The 19,178-nt window shown below is 47.3% G+C and overlaps 1 protein-coding gene across 1 annotated transcript in view; it reads right to left on the reverse strand.

Annotated features, from left to right (window-relative positions):
* Positions 1 to 12,011, reverse strand: part of LOC137533317 (cholesterol 24-hydroxylase-like) — a 65,858-nt gene extending 53,847 nt beyond the window's left edge. Inside the window, exons 1-3 of the mRNA XM_068254643.1 lie at positions 11,832 to 12,011; positions 6,288 to 6,365; positions 2,341 to 2,422 (exon numbers count right to left, since the gene is read on the reverse strand). Coding sequence (XP_068110744.1) covers positions 2,341 to 2,422; positions 6,288 to 6,365; positions 11,832 to 11,968 — 297 coding nt within the window. The 5' untranslated portion in view covers positions 11,969 to 12,011. The remainder of the gene's footprint in view (positions 1 to 2,340; positions 2,423 to 6,287; positions 6,366 to 11,831) is intronic.
* Positions 12,012 to 19,178: the final 7,167 nt, after the last annotated feature.

The raw sequence follows: 19,178 nt of genomic DNA on the forward strand, positions 1-19,178 counted from the left end.
AGATCAATAAATTGTGATAAGTAGTGATAAAGTTATTAGCGAATGAATGGGAGGTGAAAATTGCTCTGATGCATAAGGTGTAAAATCCCCCCGGGCTGAAATTGTTAATGTGTCATTGAGCAAAAACAATAAAACAGTTAAAACTTAAAAAGTAGATTTAATCATAGAATAAAACTGGGGAATATCTTAAAAAGTCATTTTTAGGAGAAGGAAGATAGATACAATTGTTTATTTCATTCGTTTATTTTCGCTTCGGGTGTCCTTTAAACACGGGTTAACTTGTATTTTCTGTTCTCATTATTAGTGATGGTCAATGAGATGCAACAAATTCGAGTTGATGCAGGATTACGCAAATTATGTATTCAAATTTATGAAGCTTGAAAATGGACCAATTGAATTTTACCTCATCTGGATATATAGGTGTTTAAACCTTAAAGAGGAACTCCAGTGAAAATAATATAATATAATAAAAATGCTTAATTTTTACAATAATTATGTATAAATGATTTAGTCAGTGTTTGCCCGTTGTAAAATCTTTCCTCTCCCTGATTTACATTCTGACTTTTATCACATGGTGACATTTTTACTGCTGGCAGGTGATGTCAGTGGAAGAAGATGCTGCTTGCTTTTTTGGCAGTTGGACTCAGCTGTAAACAGCTATTTCCCACAATGCAACAAGGCTCCAACAGTGTGTCAGAACCATGGTCCTGACATCACACTGTGGGAGGGGATTCCCCACAATATCAGCCATACAGCGCCCCCTGATGATCCGTTAGTGAAAAGGAATAGATTTCTCATGTAAAAGGGGGTAACAGCTACTGATTGGGATGAAGTTCAATTCTTGGTCACGGTTTCTCTTTAAAGAGACCTAGTAAACTTCCCCGGGGGCACTTACCTCCAGAGGGGGAAGCCTCTGGATGCTTTCGGGCCCCTCTCAAAAACCACGACCGCCAAGGAAAGTTTACTGTGGCGCAGGCGCAGCCGCCAGCAATATTTACCTTCCCGGCTCCAGCGCAGATGCAGTAGAGCGGAACCGATCGAGCTCGGCTATTTCCGCCTGAGCCCATCGGGGAGAGGCTACTGCGCCTGCACTGGAAGCGGGAGGGTAGATATTTACATGGCCGCCGTTTGGGGACTTCTAGCACTGCCAGCCTGGGACGGAGGAGGACGGGGGAAGCCTCAATAGGATCCAGAAGCCAGCTCCATCCGAGGTAAGAACCCCCCGGGGGACAATTTTAAGTTTACAGATTCTCCTTAAAACATAACGTGTAAATGAGAGGTAATCACTTACCTTCCCAGAAATACAGACACCAGTTCAACTGATAAAATATGTATTCAAAAAGTTGACAACCCGTTTTGCGAGTCATGGGCCACCTCCTAAGATCAATACAAAAAATGTATTCAGAATAGAGGCGTCTACACGCTACTCCTGCTGCTAAGGCATTTTTTCTATTGACCCGAGGAAGTGGGCCATGACCCACGAAATGCGTTTTCAACTTTTTGTCATACCTATTTTGGAGATAATAGCTTTACAGTTTTCTGGAATGTGTATTAAACTAGCAGGGATTGTGGATTCTAAGGATTATAAGGTATGTAATAATATATACTTTTGTCCCACTATACCTGAAAGAGAATCTGTAATGTCAAAACGTCCCCTGGGGGGTACTCACCTCGGGTGGGGGAAGCCTCTGGATCCTAATGAGGCTTCCCACGCCGTCCTCCGTCTCTCAGGGGTCTCGCTGCAGCCCTCCGTACAGCGGTGACATCAATATTTACCTTCCCGACTCCAGCGCAGGCACTCTGACAGCTGTCGGCTCCGAAGTAGGCGGAAATACCCGATCGCCGTCGGGACTGCTCTACTGCGCAGGCGCAAGTTTCCGGCGCCTGCGCAGTAGAGCGGACCCGACGGAGATCGGGTATTTCCGTCTATTTCCGAGCCGAAAGCAGCCACAGCGCCCCCGCTGGAGCCAGCAAAGGTAAATATTGAATTGACAGTCGGGTCTGTCGGCGGCTGTTCGGAGGGCTGCAGCGAGACCCCCGTGGGACAGAGGAGGACGGGGGAAGCCTCATTAGGGTCCCGAGGCTTCCCCCACCCGAGGTGAGTACCCCCCAGGGGATATTTTTGATGTTACAGTGTCTCTTTAAGATACTGCAGCATTTGGCTCCTGGTCTTTCTCTAATTCTCATTTAGGTGCTCTTGGTTCCTACAAGAACCACAAACCCCCTCTACATGTGTATGGATGCACCTGGGGGGGAGGGGCATCTAATTCACTAAATTCTTGCCACATGAAGCCAGCTTTTTTTTAAATGTAGTTGAAGTTTACTAGAAAGTATAATTACCTTAACCGTGTTGGGACTGGTGATGACAATCATAACATTATGTAACGCATAGACCCGAACGACTGGACCGTACGTCTGCGCCCTGGAAAAACAAAACACATAGCAAATTTTGATTATAAAATTTTGATCCTCTTCATGAAGTTTTGATTCTGTTTGACTCGTTTGCAAAGTCAGGGAACAGATGCTCAGGGACTGAAAGTCAAACAAGCAAAATACCTGCAGCCCCAATTTATAGCTCCTCATCTTCTCAGCAGTCTCAAACTGCCTGGAAACTCCCCCCCCCCTCCCCCTCCTCGCCCAGTTCCAGTCAGTCAGAAGCCACACCTCCTTACTAGAGTCCAACATTCACGATAGGCTGTTGATCAACAGAAAGGTGAGACTTCATCTGGCAGAATAATCAGTAGGTATCAATAGATGGAGAGCTGAGGCAAAATGTGTTTATTTTTCCATGAAGGATTGTGGAGGTGGTCCAACACCAGCATCTTGTACCTCGCAATTCAGCATGCATATCCACCAGGCAACAATCGGGCAGTATGTCTCACTTAAACAACATAATTAGGCACCATATCCCCCTAAACAACATAATTAGGCAGACTGACCCCCTAAACAACACAATTATTCAACATAACTCTCATGAGCAGCATAATTAGGCAGCGTGCCTCTCTTAAACCACATAATTAGGCAGCAAATTGCCCATGAAACATAAGTAGGCCCCCTTATCCCCTCCAAATAGCATAATTAGACAGAGTCTTTACACATAACATTATTAGACAACACACCACCCTAAAACAACAGAATTAGGTAGCATGCCCCAACAAATATTATAGCATATAAATAGTAAGTGTGTAAACATAATATAAATCCCCAAACATAAAATAGGCAGACTGCCTTTAAATAATTAGCGTTCAACATAAATTAAAAGAAAAAAAAAACACCATACTCACCTTTCAGCTCACGTGTGGCCTCTAACTTCCCAGATTTATAAAGCACTGACGTCTTCTGTAGTACTTTCCAATTATGTATTTATATAGCAAAGACATCTTCTGCAGCACTGTACAGAGTACATAGCCATGTCCCTGACTGTCTTTACAGGAGCTCACAATCTAATCCTACCATAGTCATATTCTAATGTCCTACCATATTATTATTATGTACTAGCTGATTGCCCGGCGTTGCCCGGGTATGTATTTGGCTGGTGTTGGCTCCGCCCACTTTTTCTAACCCTAACACACAATTACTCAATGACCAAGTTTGTGAGCTTTGGGGTCTTTGGCATCAATTCATTCATTGAAATGAAACAAATCTGATTAGCTGTTTGTGGCTCCACCCCATTTCTGAATGTGAACCCCAGTGACCCAATAACCAACTGTACCAGGTTTGAGGCCCGTGCCTTTAACAGTGTAAGAATGGTAGCAATTAAATATTCCCATTGAAAAGCAATAGGTGAAGTTTAATTCACTTTTGTAGGCTCCACCCACTTTTCTGATTATTAATCCCAGTCACCCAGTGACCAACTGTGCAAAGTTTAAAAACCCTGCCATTAACAGTGTAAGAAAAGCTGCAGTTTACATTTTCCCAGTGAAATTTGTATTTGTCTCCACCCAGTGATGACCCGGCGTTGCCCGGATATGTATTTGACTGGTGTTTGTTCCGCCCACTTTCTAACCCTAACGCACACTCAATGACCAAGTTTGTGAGCTTTGGGGTCCGTGGCATCAATAATTTGTATATTCCCATAGAAATTAAACAAATCAGATACGTTGTTTGTGGCTCCGCCCCTCTCCAGCATTTGAACCCCAGTCACCCAATGACCAACTGTAGCAGGTTTGAGGCATCTGCTATTAACAGTGTAAAAATGGCAGCAATTTAAATATTCCACTTGAAAATCAACAGGTGAATCTTGATTGGCTATTATAGGCTCCACCCACTTCCCTGAATATTAATCTCAGTCACTCAGTGACCATCTGGGCAAAGTTTGAGAACCCTGAAATAAACAGTGTAAGAAGGGCTGCAGTTTACACTTTCCCAGCGAAATTTGATTTTGGCTCCGCCCGCTTTTTATAACCTAGACACAAAGTCACTACTCAATGCCCAAGTTTGTGAACTTTGGGGTCCTTGGCATCAATAATTTGTATTTTCCCATGAAATGAAACAAATCTGATTCACTGTTTGTGGCTCTATCCCCTTTACTGAATTTGAACCCCAGTGACCCAATGACCAACTGTACCGGGTTTGAGGCTTGTGCCATTAACAGTGCAAGAATGGCAGCAATTTTAATATTCTCCTTGAAAAGTGACATGTGATTTTTGATTGGCATTTTTAGGCTCCACCCACTTTTCTGAATATCAATCCCAGTCATCCAGTAACCAGCTATGCTAAGTTTGAGAACCCTTCCATTAACAGTGAAGAAGGGCTGCAGTTTACAATTTCCCAGAAAAATCTGTTTTTAACTCCACCCACTTTTTGTAACCTGGACACACAGTCATTACTCAATGACCAAGTTTGTGAGCTTTTGGGTTCCTGGCATCAAAATTGTGCTAATGGAAGCAGTTTATACAGCAAAGAAATCTGGCTGTTTTTGGCTCCGCCCCTTTACTGAATTTGAACCCCGTACACTTAACGACCGACTGTAGCAGGTTTGAGGCCTCTGCTATTAACAGTGTGAGAATGGCTGCAGCTTCAATATTCCCCTTAAAAATCAACAGGTGAATTTTGATTGGCTCTTGTAGGCTCCACCTACTTTTCCGAATATTAATCCTAGTCACCCAGTGACCAACTGTGTGAAGTTTCAGAACCCTGCCAATAACAGAATGGCTGAAATCAATCTAACAAATCTGATTGGCTGTTTGTGGCTCCACCCCTTTAGTGAATTTGGACCCCAGTCACCCAATGACTGACTGTATCAGGTTTGAGGCCTCTGCCATTCAAAGTGTAAGAATAGCAGCAGTTTAAATATTCCCCTTGAAAATCAATAGGTGAATTTTGATTGACTGTTGTAGGCTCCACCCATTTTCTTGAATCTTAATTGCATTCACCAAGTGACCAACTGTGCCAAGTGTGGGGACTCTGGCTTGATTACTGTGAGAATGGCAGCCTTTTACATTTTTTCCATTGACATGAATGGGTGAAATCTGATTTGCTGTTTGTAGCTCCACCCACGTGTGCAGGGGGGACCAGAGACCCCCAGAACATATCTTACCAGGTAGTAAGGGATCTGTATGCCAAGTTCCGTTCAAATCGGTCAAGTCGTTTTCGCGTGATCGCGGCACACACACACACACACACAAACACACACACACACACACACACACACACACACACACACACACACACACACACACACACACACACACACACACACACACACACACACACACACACACACACACACACACACACACACACACACTTTTATATATATAGATTTACAGTATATAGCACGGACATCTCCTGCAGCACATTACAGAGTACATAGTCATGTCACTCATGTCACTGACTGTCCTTAGAGGAGCTCACACTCTAATCCTACCCTATGTTGTACCATAGTCTAAAGCCAGTATTTGGATGTACAATTTAACATGCCAGTAGGTTTTGGACATGAGAAGAAACCGCAACAAGCCCAGGGAGAACATACAAACTCCATGCAGACAGTGTCCTGGCCCAGATTTGAGCCTAGGACCCCAGTGCTGCAGCAATGCTACCTGGCAATACTAAATGACAATGTCATTGGATTATTCGCTTTATTTATTTGTAGGTTTCCCATCATTAGAGACCTTCATTGGTTCCATGTATTCTTTAAATCAAAGTGTAATATTCTTACACTATTCCGACTCTTCTTTTTTTCAGAAGAAATAAAATAAACAATAGTCTGACTCACACTTCATGCATTTCACATTTTAGCAGGTTTGATCACACCCCAGTTATTACTTTTATTGGAATAAACTTACCAGTTCAGGAAAAGGTCGTGCACCATGCTGTCCCCCGACATCGCTTTCATCAGAGTGGGGGTGTGGCCCAGCAGAAAGCTGCAACACACAAAAGGACAACAATTATTAACTTACTAGTAGGCCTAAGCCCGGTAAAGAGAACCAGAGACGAAGCACCCTCATGTATTTTATTACATTTATCAGTGGGAACATGACAGTAAACACCTATCATGCTTTTAGTTTTAAGCTGGCCATACACTGGCCCGATTTGCCGCCGTTTCGACAGTTCACTGGGATCGAATCTGCTGCCAATCGTTCGCGCTGCACGCCGAATTTCGATCCATTTCGTCCGATCCCGTCGATCGATCCGTGCGGAAAATTACTGTCGATCGCCCGCGGGTAGGGAGCGCGTCGCTAGCGGCGTTCGAGTACCCGACGACCGACGCAATAGAGCCGCATACATTACCTGCTCCGCCGGCACGACTACCCCCGGTCACCGCTGCTCCATGTCCGCGCTGGTCTCCGGCATGCTTCAGTTCCTCCTGCCCGGCAGGAAGTTTAAACAGTAGAGGGCGCTCTACTGTTTAAACTTCCTGCCGGGCAGGAAGAAGTAAAGCATGCTGGACCTTGAGACCAGAGCGGAGACGAAGCAGCGGTGACCTGGGGACTGGAGTCGCGCCGGCGGAGCAGGTAATGTATGCGGGCATGCGGGCAGGGGGAGCGGCGGCAGCACCACCACAACAGATTGTGAACGGTTTCATGCTGAAATCGGTTCACAATCTGTTTGCAGTAAAGGTAGCCATACCTCTCTGATCAGATTCGATCAGAGAGGGATCTTTCTGTTGGTCGAATCTGATGGCAAATCGATCAGTGTATGGCAACCTTTATTCTTCTCAGTCTAATCTATCTGTTATCAGCTGTGATAACAATCCACCAACTGATTCAGTCTAGGTTTGACCTGGAATCATTATAGCTGAGTCACTCTTCTGTGGAGTCTTTTCAAGCCCAAGCCTGCCCCTCCTGGCTCAGATTTTCTACTCAGAGCTGTTGACATGGGAGGGGCTGCTGCTGCCGAGAAAGAAGCTCTGAAACAGACAAGTGTATCTGTGTGCAGTGTGCAGCCAGTCATTATCTACTGTATGCAGTTTCATTTCTATGAGAGACACTTCCTACAGGCAGCCACACAGCATGCCAGAATAATAAAGTTGAAAGCACACAGATGAAAGCCTGCAGCAGCCCTGCTTGTCTATAGTCTCATAGAGGCTAGACAGAACACCCAGAACAGCTTATAACCTGGAAGCAGAAGGGATATGAACCGGCGGCCATATTGGATATTTCCTGGAGCAATAATGGATAAAAAACACTCAAAAAGGCACACCAGAGTGGCGAAATTATCAGGTAGAGCATTTATTATTTACAAGCTATCGACCAATAAGTTTATTTTATGTGAATCGTTCATCTCTGGTTCCCTTTAAAAAATCCCAAAAGTGCCCTAGCTGTGAACAAGCCCTAAGTGCTTTTGAAAATGAGGAGAGGGACTAGTCCAAAACCTGTCAAACTTGATAGCTTTCTACTACCTACTGTAAGTGACAGCAACATGGAATAAAAGAAATACACAGTGCATTTTGTTTTGGAACAAATGTAAGTGTTACACATGCTTAGACACTTAAAGAGACTCTGAAGCGAGAATAAATCTCGCTTCAGAGCTCATAGTTAGCAGGGGTATGTGTGCCCCTGCTAAAACGCCGCTATCCCGCGGCTTAACGGGGGTCCCTTCACCCCCAAACCCACCCCGCAAAAGTTGGTCGCAAATTTGGTCTTAAAAATCTCTTCCTAGAGGCAGGGCTAACGGCTGCAGCCCTGCCTCTCAGCGCCGTCTATCAGACGCGCATCGCCGCCTCTCCCCCGCCCCTCTCAGTGAAGGAAGACTGAGAGGGGCGGGGGAGAGGCGGAGATACGTGCTGACGGACGCGCGTGGGGCAGGGCTGCGGCGGTTAGCCCTGCCCCAACCACGAAGCGTTCCCCCGCTGCACCGAGGGGATTTGGGGGTGAAGGGACCCCCGTTAAGCCGCGGGATAGCGGCGTTTTAGCAGGGGCACACATGCCCCTGCTATCTATGAGGTCTGAAGCGATATTTATTCTCGCTTCAGACTCTCTTTAACCACTTAAGGACCAGGGGTGGTTTGCCTGATCTGTGCTGCGTGGACTCTCCAGCCCGCAGCACAGATCAGGATTATGCCAGGGCGATCAGACTTACCCCCTTTTTTCCCCACTAGGGGGATGTCCTCCTGGGGGGGGGTCTGATCGCCGCCGGCTTGCTGTGCTTTGCGGGGGGGGGGCTCTTCAAAGCCCCCCTCCACAGTGTTTTCGGCGCTCCATCCCTCTCCCTTCCCCTCTGAACGGCGCAGGACGGATATCCGTCCTGCGCATTGTAGGATAGGCTTCAGCCTATCATATGCAGGCGATCCCCGGCCAATCAGAGGCCCCTTATAGCGCCGTATGATGTAAACAGCGGGGATTTCTTCCCCGTGTGTTTACATTTTGCTGGCGAGCCGCGATCAGCGGCTCTCCAGCTGTTCACGGAGACACCCTCCGTGAACTGACATGGAAAGGCCCCATGGTAAACCACTTAAGACCTGCCGACGCCTATGGGCGTTAGCTGGTCAGGCCTGATTTCTCCAGCCCACAGCACAGATCAGGTTTGCAGCATGGCGATCAGACTTCCCCCCTTTTGCCTGTGATTTGCGGGGGGCTCCTCAAAGCCCCCCTTCGCATCGATTTCCGCCCTCTCTGCCCATACCTGCTTCTCCCGCAGGCTATGGGCTGCGTCGGATAGGATAGGCTTCAGCCTATCAGGCGGCAGCGATCCCCGGCCAATCAGAGGCCGGGGATCGCCGATCTCCTTTACGGTGATGCTGCACAGCAGCGCCGTATGATGTAAACAGCTGGGATTTCTTCCCAGCGTGTTTACATTACGCGTGCGAGCCGTGATCGGCGGCTCGCAGTCTGTTCACAGAGACACCCTCCGTGAACTGACATCCATGTAATACCACTTACAACCTGCTGATGCCTATCGGCATTAGGCGGTCGTTAGCAAACCTTTGATTTTTTTAAAAACTAAAAGTTTTATACTTACCTCAGTAGAGGAAAGCCTCTGGATCCTCTGGAGGCTTCCTTTTTCAGTCTCCTCCTACAGTAGATGCTATGATGGCCTGGAACTACACGGTGGCGCTCCCGTTGGCCATACTGTGCCTGTGCAGTACCACAGACTTGCTCAGCCTTCGGCGGAAAAGGCCAAGTCTGATCCTGTCCGTGCTACTGTGCAGACGCAAGCTTTCAGCAAGGGCTTGGCGAAGGATTTCGGGGGGACCCAGCACTAGAATAGCCCGGTGGAGGAGAGCAGGGTGGAGCCTCTCCATTATCCAGAGGTTTCCCTCTATTGAGGTAAGTACCCAATTAGAATATTTTTTTCGCTACAGGTACACTTTAAATGTTATTTTTTTTACAACAGTGGTCCTTCAAGCAAGGAATTATTATTATTTAGTATTTATATAGCGCCAACGTGTGTTACACAATGACGATAAAGTGCTTGGAAAGAGAAAAAACTTCTCCTGCAGCGCTGTACAGAGTATATCGACTGATATGCAATTCACTTTTTCACCAGAGGTTTCCCCTAGGAAATCATTTTTCATCTTTTAATTAAAATCCTTTTCAGCACTTTGCAATTGAAAAACGACCAAAAGTAGGTGAAAAGGTCAAATCAAATTATCTGGAGTATTTTCTTGATTGCTGGAGGTTTAAAAGGTATTTTATTAACTTGAGAAAATATCACCTAGGAGAGAACTCAAGAGAAAAAGTAGATTGCACGTGAGCCCGTATCATAAAATGCCTTTTTTAAACACCAGCAAGCAAGAAAACACTCATAATAATTTTGATTAGTACTTTTTCACTAACTTTTAGGTACTTTTTTCAATTCTAAAATGCTTAAAAGTTATTTTAAAGAGAATATGAAAAGTCGGGAGAAAAAGTTAACTGCATATAGGCCATTGTCTTGTCACTTAAAGGGAACATCCAGCCAGCTAAAAAAATGACATTGACTTACCCGGGGGGCTTCCTCCAGCCCCTTGAAGCCGACATGTGCCTCTCAGCGGCTTCGCTCCCAGCGAGGTCGTCCTCTACTGAGCCTGCGTGAGCAACGCTGTCAATCACTCACACATGCTGGGAGGGAAGCAGGAAATTTCAGCGCATGAGGCAGGTGGACAAAAAGGGCGCAGCCATTCACTCCCATAATAAAATAAAAAAGGGCGCCGGAGAAAAATAACGTTTTACAAGCGGCGCCCGGAGACTTTTAATGTTTTATAACCGCTTCTCATGATTACACATTATTTAATGATTCATAATTTTTTAAAGGAAAAACAGCACGATATATTTTTTAAACGTTATTAATGCTTATCACAGGGGGGTCTTAGGTTTAGGCACCACCAGGGGGGTGGTTAGGTTTAGGCACCACCAGGGGGGTCTTAGGTTTAGGCACCACCAGGGGGGTCTTAGGTTTAGGCACCACCAGGGGGGTCTTAGGTTTAGGCACCACAAGGGGGGTCTTAGGTTTAGGCACCACCAGGGGAGTTTTAGGGTTAGGCACCACAAGGGGGGGTCTTAGATTTAGGCACAACTAGGGGAGTTTTAGGGTTAGGCACCACCAGGGGGGTCTTAGGTTTAGGCACCACCAGGGGGGTCTTAGGTTTTGGCACCACCAGGGAGGTCTTAGGTTTAGGCACCACCAGGGGGGTCTTAGGTTTAGGCACCACCAGGGGGGTCTTAGGTTTAGGCACCACCAGGGGGGTCTTAGGCTTAGGCACCACCAGGGGGGGTCTAGGGGTTAGGGGTAGGTCCAGGGAGGGTTCTGTGTGAGAGTAGGATTAGGTATATTTTTAGTAACATTCTTATTAATCTTTTATAAAACGTTATTATACATTTCACTTTTTAAACAGGGAAGATTAACGTTTTTACGATTCCCGATTTCATACACATTATTTAATGATTTATAACTTTATAAAACATTATTTTTAAACGAAATATAGCACCATTTTTTTTAAACGTTATTCATGCTTATCGTTTAAAACCCTGCGGCCTTTTTCCCTGGCGCCCTTTTTTAACGTACGCGGTGTGGAGTGTACTGCGCAGGAGTCTACTGTCCCAGAGGGGCCCACAATCTAATCCTACTATAGTCACATGTCTATGTACATATCGTGTAGTGTATGTATCATAGTCTAGGGCCAATTTAGGGGGAAGCCAATTAACTAATCTGTATGTTTTTGGGATGTGGGAGGAAACCAGAGTGCCCAGAGGAAACCCACGCAGACACGGAGAGAACATACAAACTCCGTGCAGATAGAGCCCTGGCTAGGATTCGAACCAGGGATACAGTGCTGCAAGGCAAGAGCACTAACTTTTTCAACTTCTCTTCCAAAGGCTACAGAGGATTAGGTAACGGGAACTGCTACAATACCACACACACACCGTATACACACACAATAGGAGGTGTGCTGGTCAGACTGTTCCTACCTGTCCCTGGGCGGTCCGGGGATGTGGTCATACTTCAGGTGGATGTAGTGGATGTAGGCGCAGTAGAGGAGGAAGCAGAAGACCACCAGGCCCAGCAGGATCAGAGCAGCCCAGGAGATCAGAGCCCAGAGGACCATGATGACTGTCACACTGTCACCTCCTGATTATCAGCCTCTCCTGTCTGTGTGTGCAGTGCTGGGAGCTGAGTGTGGGGCTGGGTCTGATATAAGAACAGGAAGTGGCCTCCTATAGGGGATGGGTCTGTTATGTAATATGTACATTATTCTGCAGGCTGGAGGGACAGCAGCACAAATCAGATTAGTGTTCATGTTAAACCGGTCTAATACTGGAATTGCTTGAATTCCCTCTAATAGCCCCTCTCCCCCCTCCCATCCAAGATGTCACCCACACTGGAATCCAAGTAACTGTTTTTTGTACCGTTGTTCTAGAATAATTAGCTGTACATACAAAGATGCAAGTATTTAGGAACGTAAATACCAATACGAGATTTCACGCCTTATTTATAAAGTAACTTTTCAGCACTTTCCAAGCAAAAATGTCGCTCCAAATAAGTTGTATTATAATGTAAATTATATATTTTTATTCGAGGCTGGTTTTACACCTATTAACAGCGGTGCGATGCGCCGCAAGCACTGCAGAAATCAGCCTGAGGCAGGGAACACACTTGTCTCTCAGTTTTCTGCATACTTTTTATGCAGACAAGGGCTTGTTCACACTACATTTTCGGCTCATTTGCGCCCACGTGCAGTTTTTAAAAACGCCCCCTGACCGCGTGGGCAATTAATGTCTAGGAGGAGGTTCATATCAGCACAGGTCGTGCGCTGTGCGGCTAGCAAAGCGGTGTGTGTACCATTTTCAGGGTGATTCCGCCTCAATGGAAGGTGTAGGAAAATCGGAAAACGCGTACAAAAATGCGCAATAAGGCGATTGTGCTTGCGTTTTTAAGAATAAATACATTGTATTTAATCTTATCTGGGTCAAAGGGTTCACTTCCTGACTTGCGTCAGGGAGTGAATTACAAAACCACTCGGAAAAAGCGCTTAGTAAACCGCTAACCGCTAAGCACAAAAACGAATGAAAAAAAATATGCATCAAAAACCGCACAAAGTGGATGGGCACGCGAACGGAACGCAATGTGAACAATGCCAAAGTGTGTTTCTATGCAGGAAAACGCGTGCGTTTTTTCACAGCAGCTGATGTAATTGATAGAGAAAAATGAAACGTGCAGAGTCATGATGCAGAATGTCAGTTTTGTTTTTCTTCTGCGAGCGAAAAACATATTAAGTGTGAACTAGCCCATTGATTAACATGAGTTTTTCTGTGCAGAAAACACGCATGAAAACAGTCAAGTGTTTTTCCTGCGTGAATATGACGCAGCACCTGGTGCGCATCAGGGTTGCTCGTAAACTACGCCAGCGCGAATCTACGCATCGTAGTACGCAACTACGCATCGTAGGTCGTAGGCGAAGTTTAAGAACTACACGTACACATTTCCGCGTAGTCGTAGTCCCACTATGCGAAGCTTCGCCCGCTACGCGTAGTTGACGTATGTATTGCGAAGTCAACTACGCGTGCGGTAACTGCATTTATATGGGTCATTGCGCATGTGCAGAAATTTTATTGCCCTTTATACGCATACAATTCCGCATTGGATGTTGGAATGTATGCTTAAATTAGTTTGTGTATGCGCATGGTTAGCAGATTATTGCGGAAATGTTTGCGCATAAGGGCATAAGCGGTCGCATCAACTACGCTACGCAATACGTGAAGCTTGCGTATTTTAATGCGTAGTCTACGGTATGCTAACGTAGCGAAGTGGCTGATTTCGGAGCCGTAGATTGCGAAGCGTATTTGCGTAAAAATACGCGTAGTTCCAGCATAGCGAAGTTGGCTGCCTACGACCATCCCTGGTGCGCATACGCCGACAGCCACGTGGGGCACAAATGCAGAAGACGGGGCAGCTGGACACTAGTGGCAGCCAGGCAGGGGAGATATTTTAATGCAAGGATGCACATTAACATTTGGAGGGAATGGTGGCCGGCAGTTCCATCCTATTTAACATACCAATATTGCACGCTGTTCCCGCCGGGCACCCAAACAACCATGCCGGCCTGAGATTTCACAGCACGTCCAATCGATACATTGTCCATCGGGCATGCTTGTTGAGGCACCAATTTTCAAATGATCTAATCGGATGGCCAATCACCTGCAAAATCCCCAGATGTGTGGCCACCTTTGGGGGCAAAAAAAGTTAAATAAATAAGGGCCCGTGTATTTTTAGCATGTATTGGTATACCTCCCAACTATTGGAGCCTGGAAAAAAGGACACTAAGACACGCCCCTGCCATGCCTTTAACCACGCCCTAATTTCTCAAAACCACGCTTCTCCCCTATACAGTTTCCCCCTCCATCCTATGCAGAGATTGGCGCATGGAGCAATGGTAGGCAAGCTATTTTAAGAGAACCTGTAACAAAAAAAAGTTCCCCTGGGGGGTACTCACCTCGGGAGGGGGAAGCCTCAGCTTCCCAATGAGGCTTCCCCCTCCCCTGTTGCTGCAGGCAGTCCAGCGCTGGCCCCCCGGAAGCGTCCCGCAATCCTACCTCGACAAGCCTGACAAGCGCTGATTTATTTACCTCTCCTGGCTCCAGCGGGGGCGCTGTTGCGGCTCTTCGCACAGAGATATGTTAAAATAGGTGATCTCTGTCGGGTCCGCTCTACTGCACAGGTGCAGGAAACTTGCGCCTGCGCAGTAGAGCGGCCCGACAGTAATCGCCTATCTCCGAGCAGAGAGCCGATACTGCGCCTGCGCAGGAGCCAGGAAGGTAAATATTTACATCCCTGCTGTTCGGGGAGTTTTATCGCCGCCGCAGTGGGACCGAGGAGGACGGGGGAAGCCTCAATAGGATCCGGAAGCTTCCCCCAGTCGAGGTGAGTACCCCCCAGGGGAGGTTTTTTTTTTTGTTTTCTTTAAAGGGACACTTAAGTCAAAAAAAAAATGAGTTTTACTCACCTGGGGCTTCCAATAGCCCCCTGCAGCTGTCCGGTGCCCTCGCCGTCTCCCTCCGATCCTCCTGGCCCCGCCGGCAGCCACTTCCTGTTTCGGTGACAGGAGCTGACAGGCTGGGGACGCGAGTGATTCTTCGCGATCCTGGCCACAATAGCGGCATCTATGCTGCTATAGCATATATCATATACTATATAGCAGCATAGAGGGTGCTAATGTGTCTGGGAACGCGAAGAATCACTCACGTCCCCAGCCTGTCAGCTCCTGTCACCGACACAGGAAGTGGCTGCCGGCGGGGGCAGGTGGATCGGAGGGAGACGGCGAGGGCACCTGACAAATGCAGGGGGCTATTGGAAGCCCTAGGTGAGTAAAACTCATTTTTTTTGTTTGACTTAAGCGTCCCTTTGAAGAATACTAACAGCACACATACTTTATGTGTTAAAGGATATAAATTAAAGTAAACAGCTCTACATGAAGAGTTATGAATATATTCAATAAGAAAATAAAGACTGAAATGTGCAAAATATTAAATTTTTGATTTCTGGCAAAAACTTCACGTATCAGAAATGTTAACACAGTGCCTTCAAGTGCATAACTCTAGTCCCAGGACTGTAAATGCATAAAATCACACAACTATCCCTAATTAAGGATCTTGTATCACAATATGGGTTATTAATGAGAGCAATAGCACAGAGGAATGCAACCAATATGAGTGATACATACAGGATTTCTTGCACTTCACAAGCATATCGAAAGACAAGATCTCCAGGTTAGACATCCCTGTCTCACTCTCTCTCAACTTCAAAGACATTCCTGGCTGAGCTTAGAGTTTTATGTTGTTGTGCTGCTGATGAAGTTCAGCGCGAGGCAAAGCTGCAGAGTGTGATGTGATGCATGTATTTTAGTGTTCTCTGCAAAGACTCTGGGCAGTGAAACAGTTAACTGCAAACTCTCCTGCTCTGTGAAGAGATCGGGACATTTGACCAGTGCCCCGTGATCCCGTGTTGCCGTGGTAGAGGCTGCAAATCGTTACTGCCACGGAGAAACCGTGACACTTGGCCGGTCTGCTTGTATACTGAATGGGTCCTATCTTCCACAATGCATACACTATACTGCCATTCAGGGCTCGTTTCCACTATAGCGAATCCGCATGCGGGCACTGCATGCGGATTCGCATACTTAATGTTAGTGGATGGGGCTGTTTCCACGTGTGCGGCGGCGGCGGCGTTTTTCGGTGCGGGGAAGATCTGCACCACAGGGTCGTGCAGATTCGCGTGCGGCAGGAATGCGGGCGAATCGCCGCTAATGTATTCAATAGGGAAATCGCATTCGGCTTTGTCATGCGGATTTCCCCGCGATTTCGCATGCGATTTCGCATGAAAGCCAATGGAACTTAACACAGGCAGTGACATGGTTATATTCGCATGGCTCCTTGCCATGCGAAATCGCGGGTAAATCTGCATGCGGAAACGCAGCCGCATGCGATTTCTTCAGCGGTGGAATCCAGGCGATTCCGCACCGCTACAGTGGAAACAAGCCCTCAACGCAGCAGACAACAGATGCACAACACACAAGAAATACTTTTATATGCTTTCCAAATGGGCCTTTCGCATACTGACAGTCCATTACAAAATGACTCGCGTTACATTTCATACATACAAAGGTGTCTACATGAAAAAATGTACTGTACTTTTTTTTCATGACATTTGTGTTGCTACATGTTGTTAGTAGTTCAAAAACAAATTAAAAAGACATGGAAAACAACAATAAACCATTGTTTATGGTATGGCCAGAACCCGAAGTCAGACCACTTCAGGTTCTGGCCTGTCAAAACTAGAAGTGTCCGTTTCGCTGCGGCTAACGTGCGAAATGAATGAATTCCTAGCAGCTAGTCCGCTGTTCCTGTCCCTCGGCTCTGGCTCCTCCCCGAGTTCATGGAGCTGGGGACACATGCAGTGCAGCCAGAGTCATTCGTCGTGGCAGGGAAGAAGAGCGGGAACACTGCAGACATTGCTTCTGCCAGCACCTGTTCTGCAGGAACGAACGGCAGGAATCCCTGCTTTCCTGCCCGCGACAAACAACTCTGGCTGCACTGTGTGTGTCCCTGACTGCCACAAGCCAATAGGAGGGGGGCAGGGGGAGGAGCCATAGCCAGGGAAGAAGAGCTGAGCCGCTAGGAATTCATTTCTCACATTGGCCGCAGTGAGACGGCCACTTCTAGTTTTGACTGGCCAGAACCCAAGTGGCCAGACTTCGGGTTCTGGCCGTAACATTTATACTAAATGTCCAAATAGAGTTGTCTAAAAGTAAATCAAATCCATGTTTCACCATGTTTAACACAAGACTCAACTTACAAACAAATTCGACTTACAGTATAAACAACCTCCTGGTATGTTACCGGTTTTTAAGGAGAGGGCCGTCAATGCAAAGTTCCAACTTGCTGCATTTTTCCCCAACCATATTGCGATCGTGCAGCAAATACCACAAATTAGAAGCCTATTGCAATGGATGTGTCTTTTCCCGCTAGGCCATTCTGCCGCTGCCATTTCCACTGCAGGGGATCAGAGAACAGAAGAAGCTTGCAAAAGACCAATGGGAATCCTGCTTCAACTGGGAAAATTGATTCATGGCGGCAGGCCCGGATTTACATCACAGGGGCCTATAGGCACAGACGCCCTGGCACCCAAGACTTCACCCTCATGAACCTATAAACTCCCGCTGAACCGCTGCAACTCTCTTACTTCACCGGCCCGTCATGGTGCCCCTTAGTATTAGGTGGCCAGAGGTACCCTCACTGCCTCAGCTGATGGGAGATCTCATCAATGTTGAAACCTAGGTGAGTAACCTCTCATTTACACTCTGCTCAGGACTCTGCATAGGGAAGGAGGGGGGTGAGCAGTAGAGATGCTCAAATCCGAATTCGGGAGATACCCGGATAGTTGCTATCCGGATATCTCCCAGTACACCTGTGAGGGCGGGGAGGGGGTCAAGCTTACCTGTCTGACGTCTTCTTCGTCCGTCCCTCGGCGCCTCCCACGATGCGGTCCACGCGCATCACGTGACTACAAACACTTCCTCATTCAACCCGGAAGGAGGAGGTGTTTGTACTCACGTGACCGCCGCGTGGAACACATCGTGGGAGGCGCCAGGGACGGACGAAGAAGACGTCAGACAGGTAAGCTTGACCCCCCCCCCGCCCAAGCCCACACAGGTGTACTGGGAGATATCCGGATAGCAACTATCCAGGTATCTCCCGAATTCGGATTTGAGCATCTCTAGTGAGCAGCCTTTCCATCATTAGGCGCCTGTAGTGCCTTATGGTAAATCCGGCCTTGCGATGGTGGACCAATGAGGATCCTTAATGTTGCTAAGTTGGCTTCACACTGATTTTTTTTAATAAAACAATAGGGAGTTCCATGCTCATTCTGGTCTCTGATTGGTCAGGAACCCGCATGGACAGTGTTGGATGATGGCAGACAGTATGATGGCCGAGCGGACATGTAGCAACATGAATGCACCAGATGGAAACACCGTGCGATGTGAACGACGTGGCATGGGCCTCCTGTGTGGAGGCGTCACTGCACCATATCCACATCCAATGTGTGTGCGTGGTAGTGTGAACCTGGCCTTAATTCTTTAGGTTTGTTGGTAGTGGTGTTGGGATTCAGGACCACAAGCCCGGATTTACCTCACAGGAGCCTATAGGCACATATGTCCTGGTAACCTAGACTTCACTGTCCATGTTCCTACAAACACTCAAACCACAAGTGTACTGGCTGGCCCAGCAGCCATTTCTTCCTTTACTTCCCTTGTCTGTCATAGGCAGGGCAGCCATCAGGGGGGGACAACTGACACTACAGTGAGGGGCCCTGGGCTTCTGGGGGCCCTGGGCCCGACCCCCCCCCCCAAAGCGCTGGAAGCGCTGCATGTGCTGGCTGCGGGCCTGTGGCTCACTAACCAGCACACCGCTTTCCAGCACTGAGAGAAGAGTGACATCAGCGCTTGAACGTGGGGAGCAGATGAGTGAGCCCGCTACTTTACTATACTGGGGGAACATATACCTGGCTACCTATACTGGGGGTACCTATACCTGGCTACCTATACTGGGGGTACCTATACCTGGCTACCTATACTGGGGGAACCTATGCCTGGCACCTATACTGGGGGAACCTATACCTGGCTACCTATACTGGGGGAACCTATACCTGGCTACTTATACTGGGGGACCCTATACCTGGCTACCTATACTGGGGGTACCTATGCCTGGCTAGGGCAGGGGGATGAGCTAAGACAGAAGGAGACAAGCGGTAACACAGGGGGA

The sequence above is a fragment of the Hyperolius riggenbachi genome, chromosome 9, assembly GCF_040937935.1.
Source record: "Hyperolius riggenbachi isolate aHypRig1 chromosome 9, aHypRig1.pri, whole genome shotgun sequence".
In the NCBI taxonomy this organism is placed as follows: Eukaryota; Metazoa; Chordata; class Amphibia; order Anura; family Hyperoliidae; genus Hyperolius; species Hyperolius riggenbachi.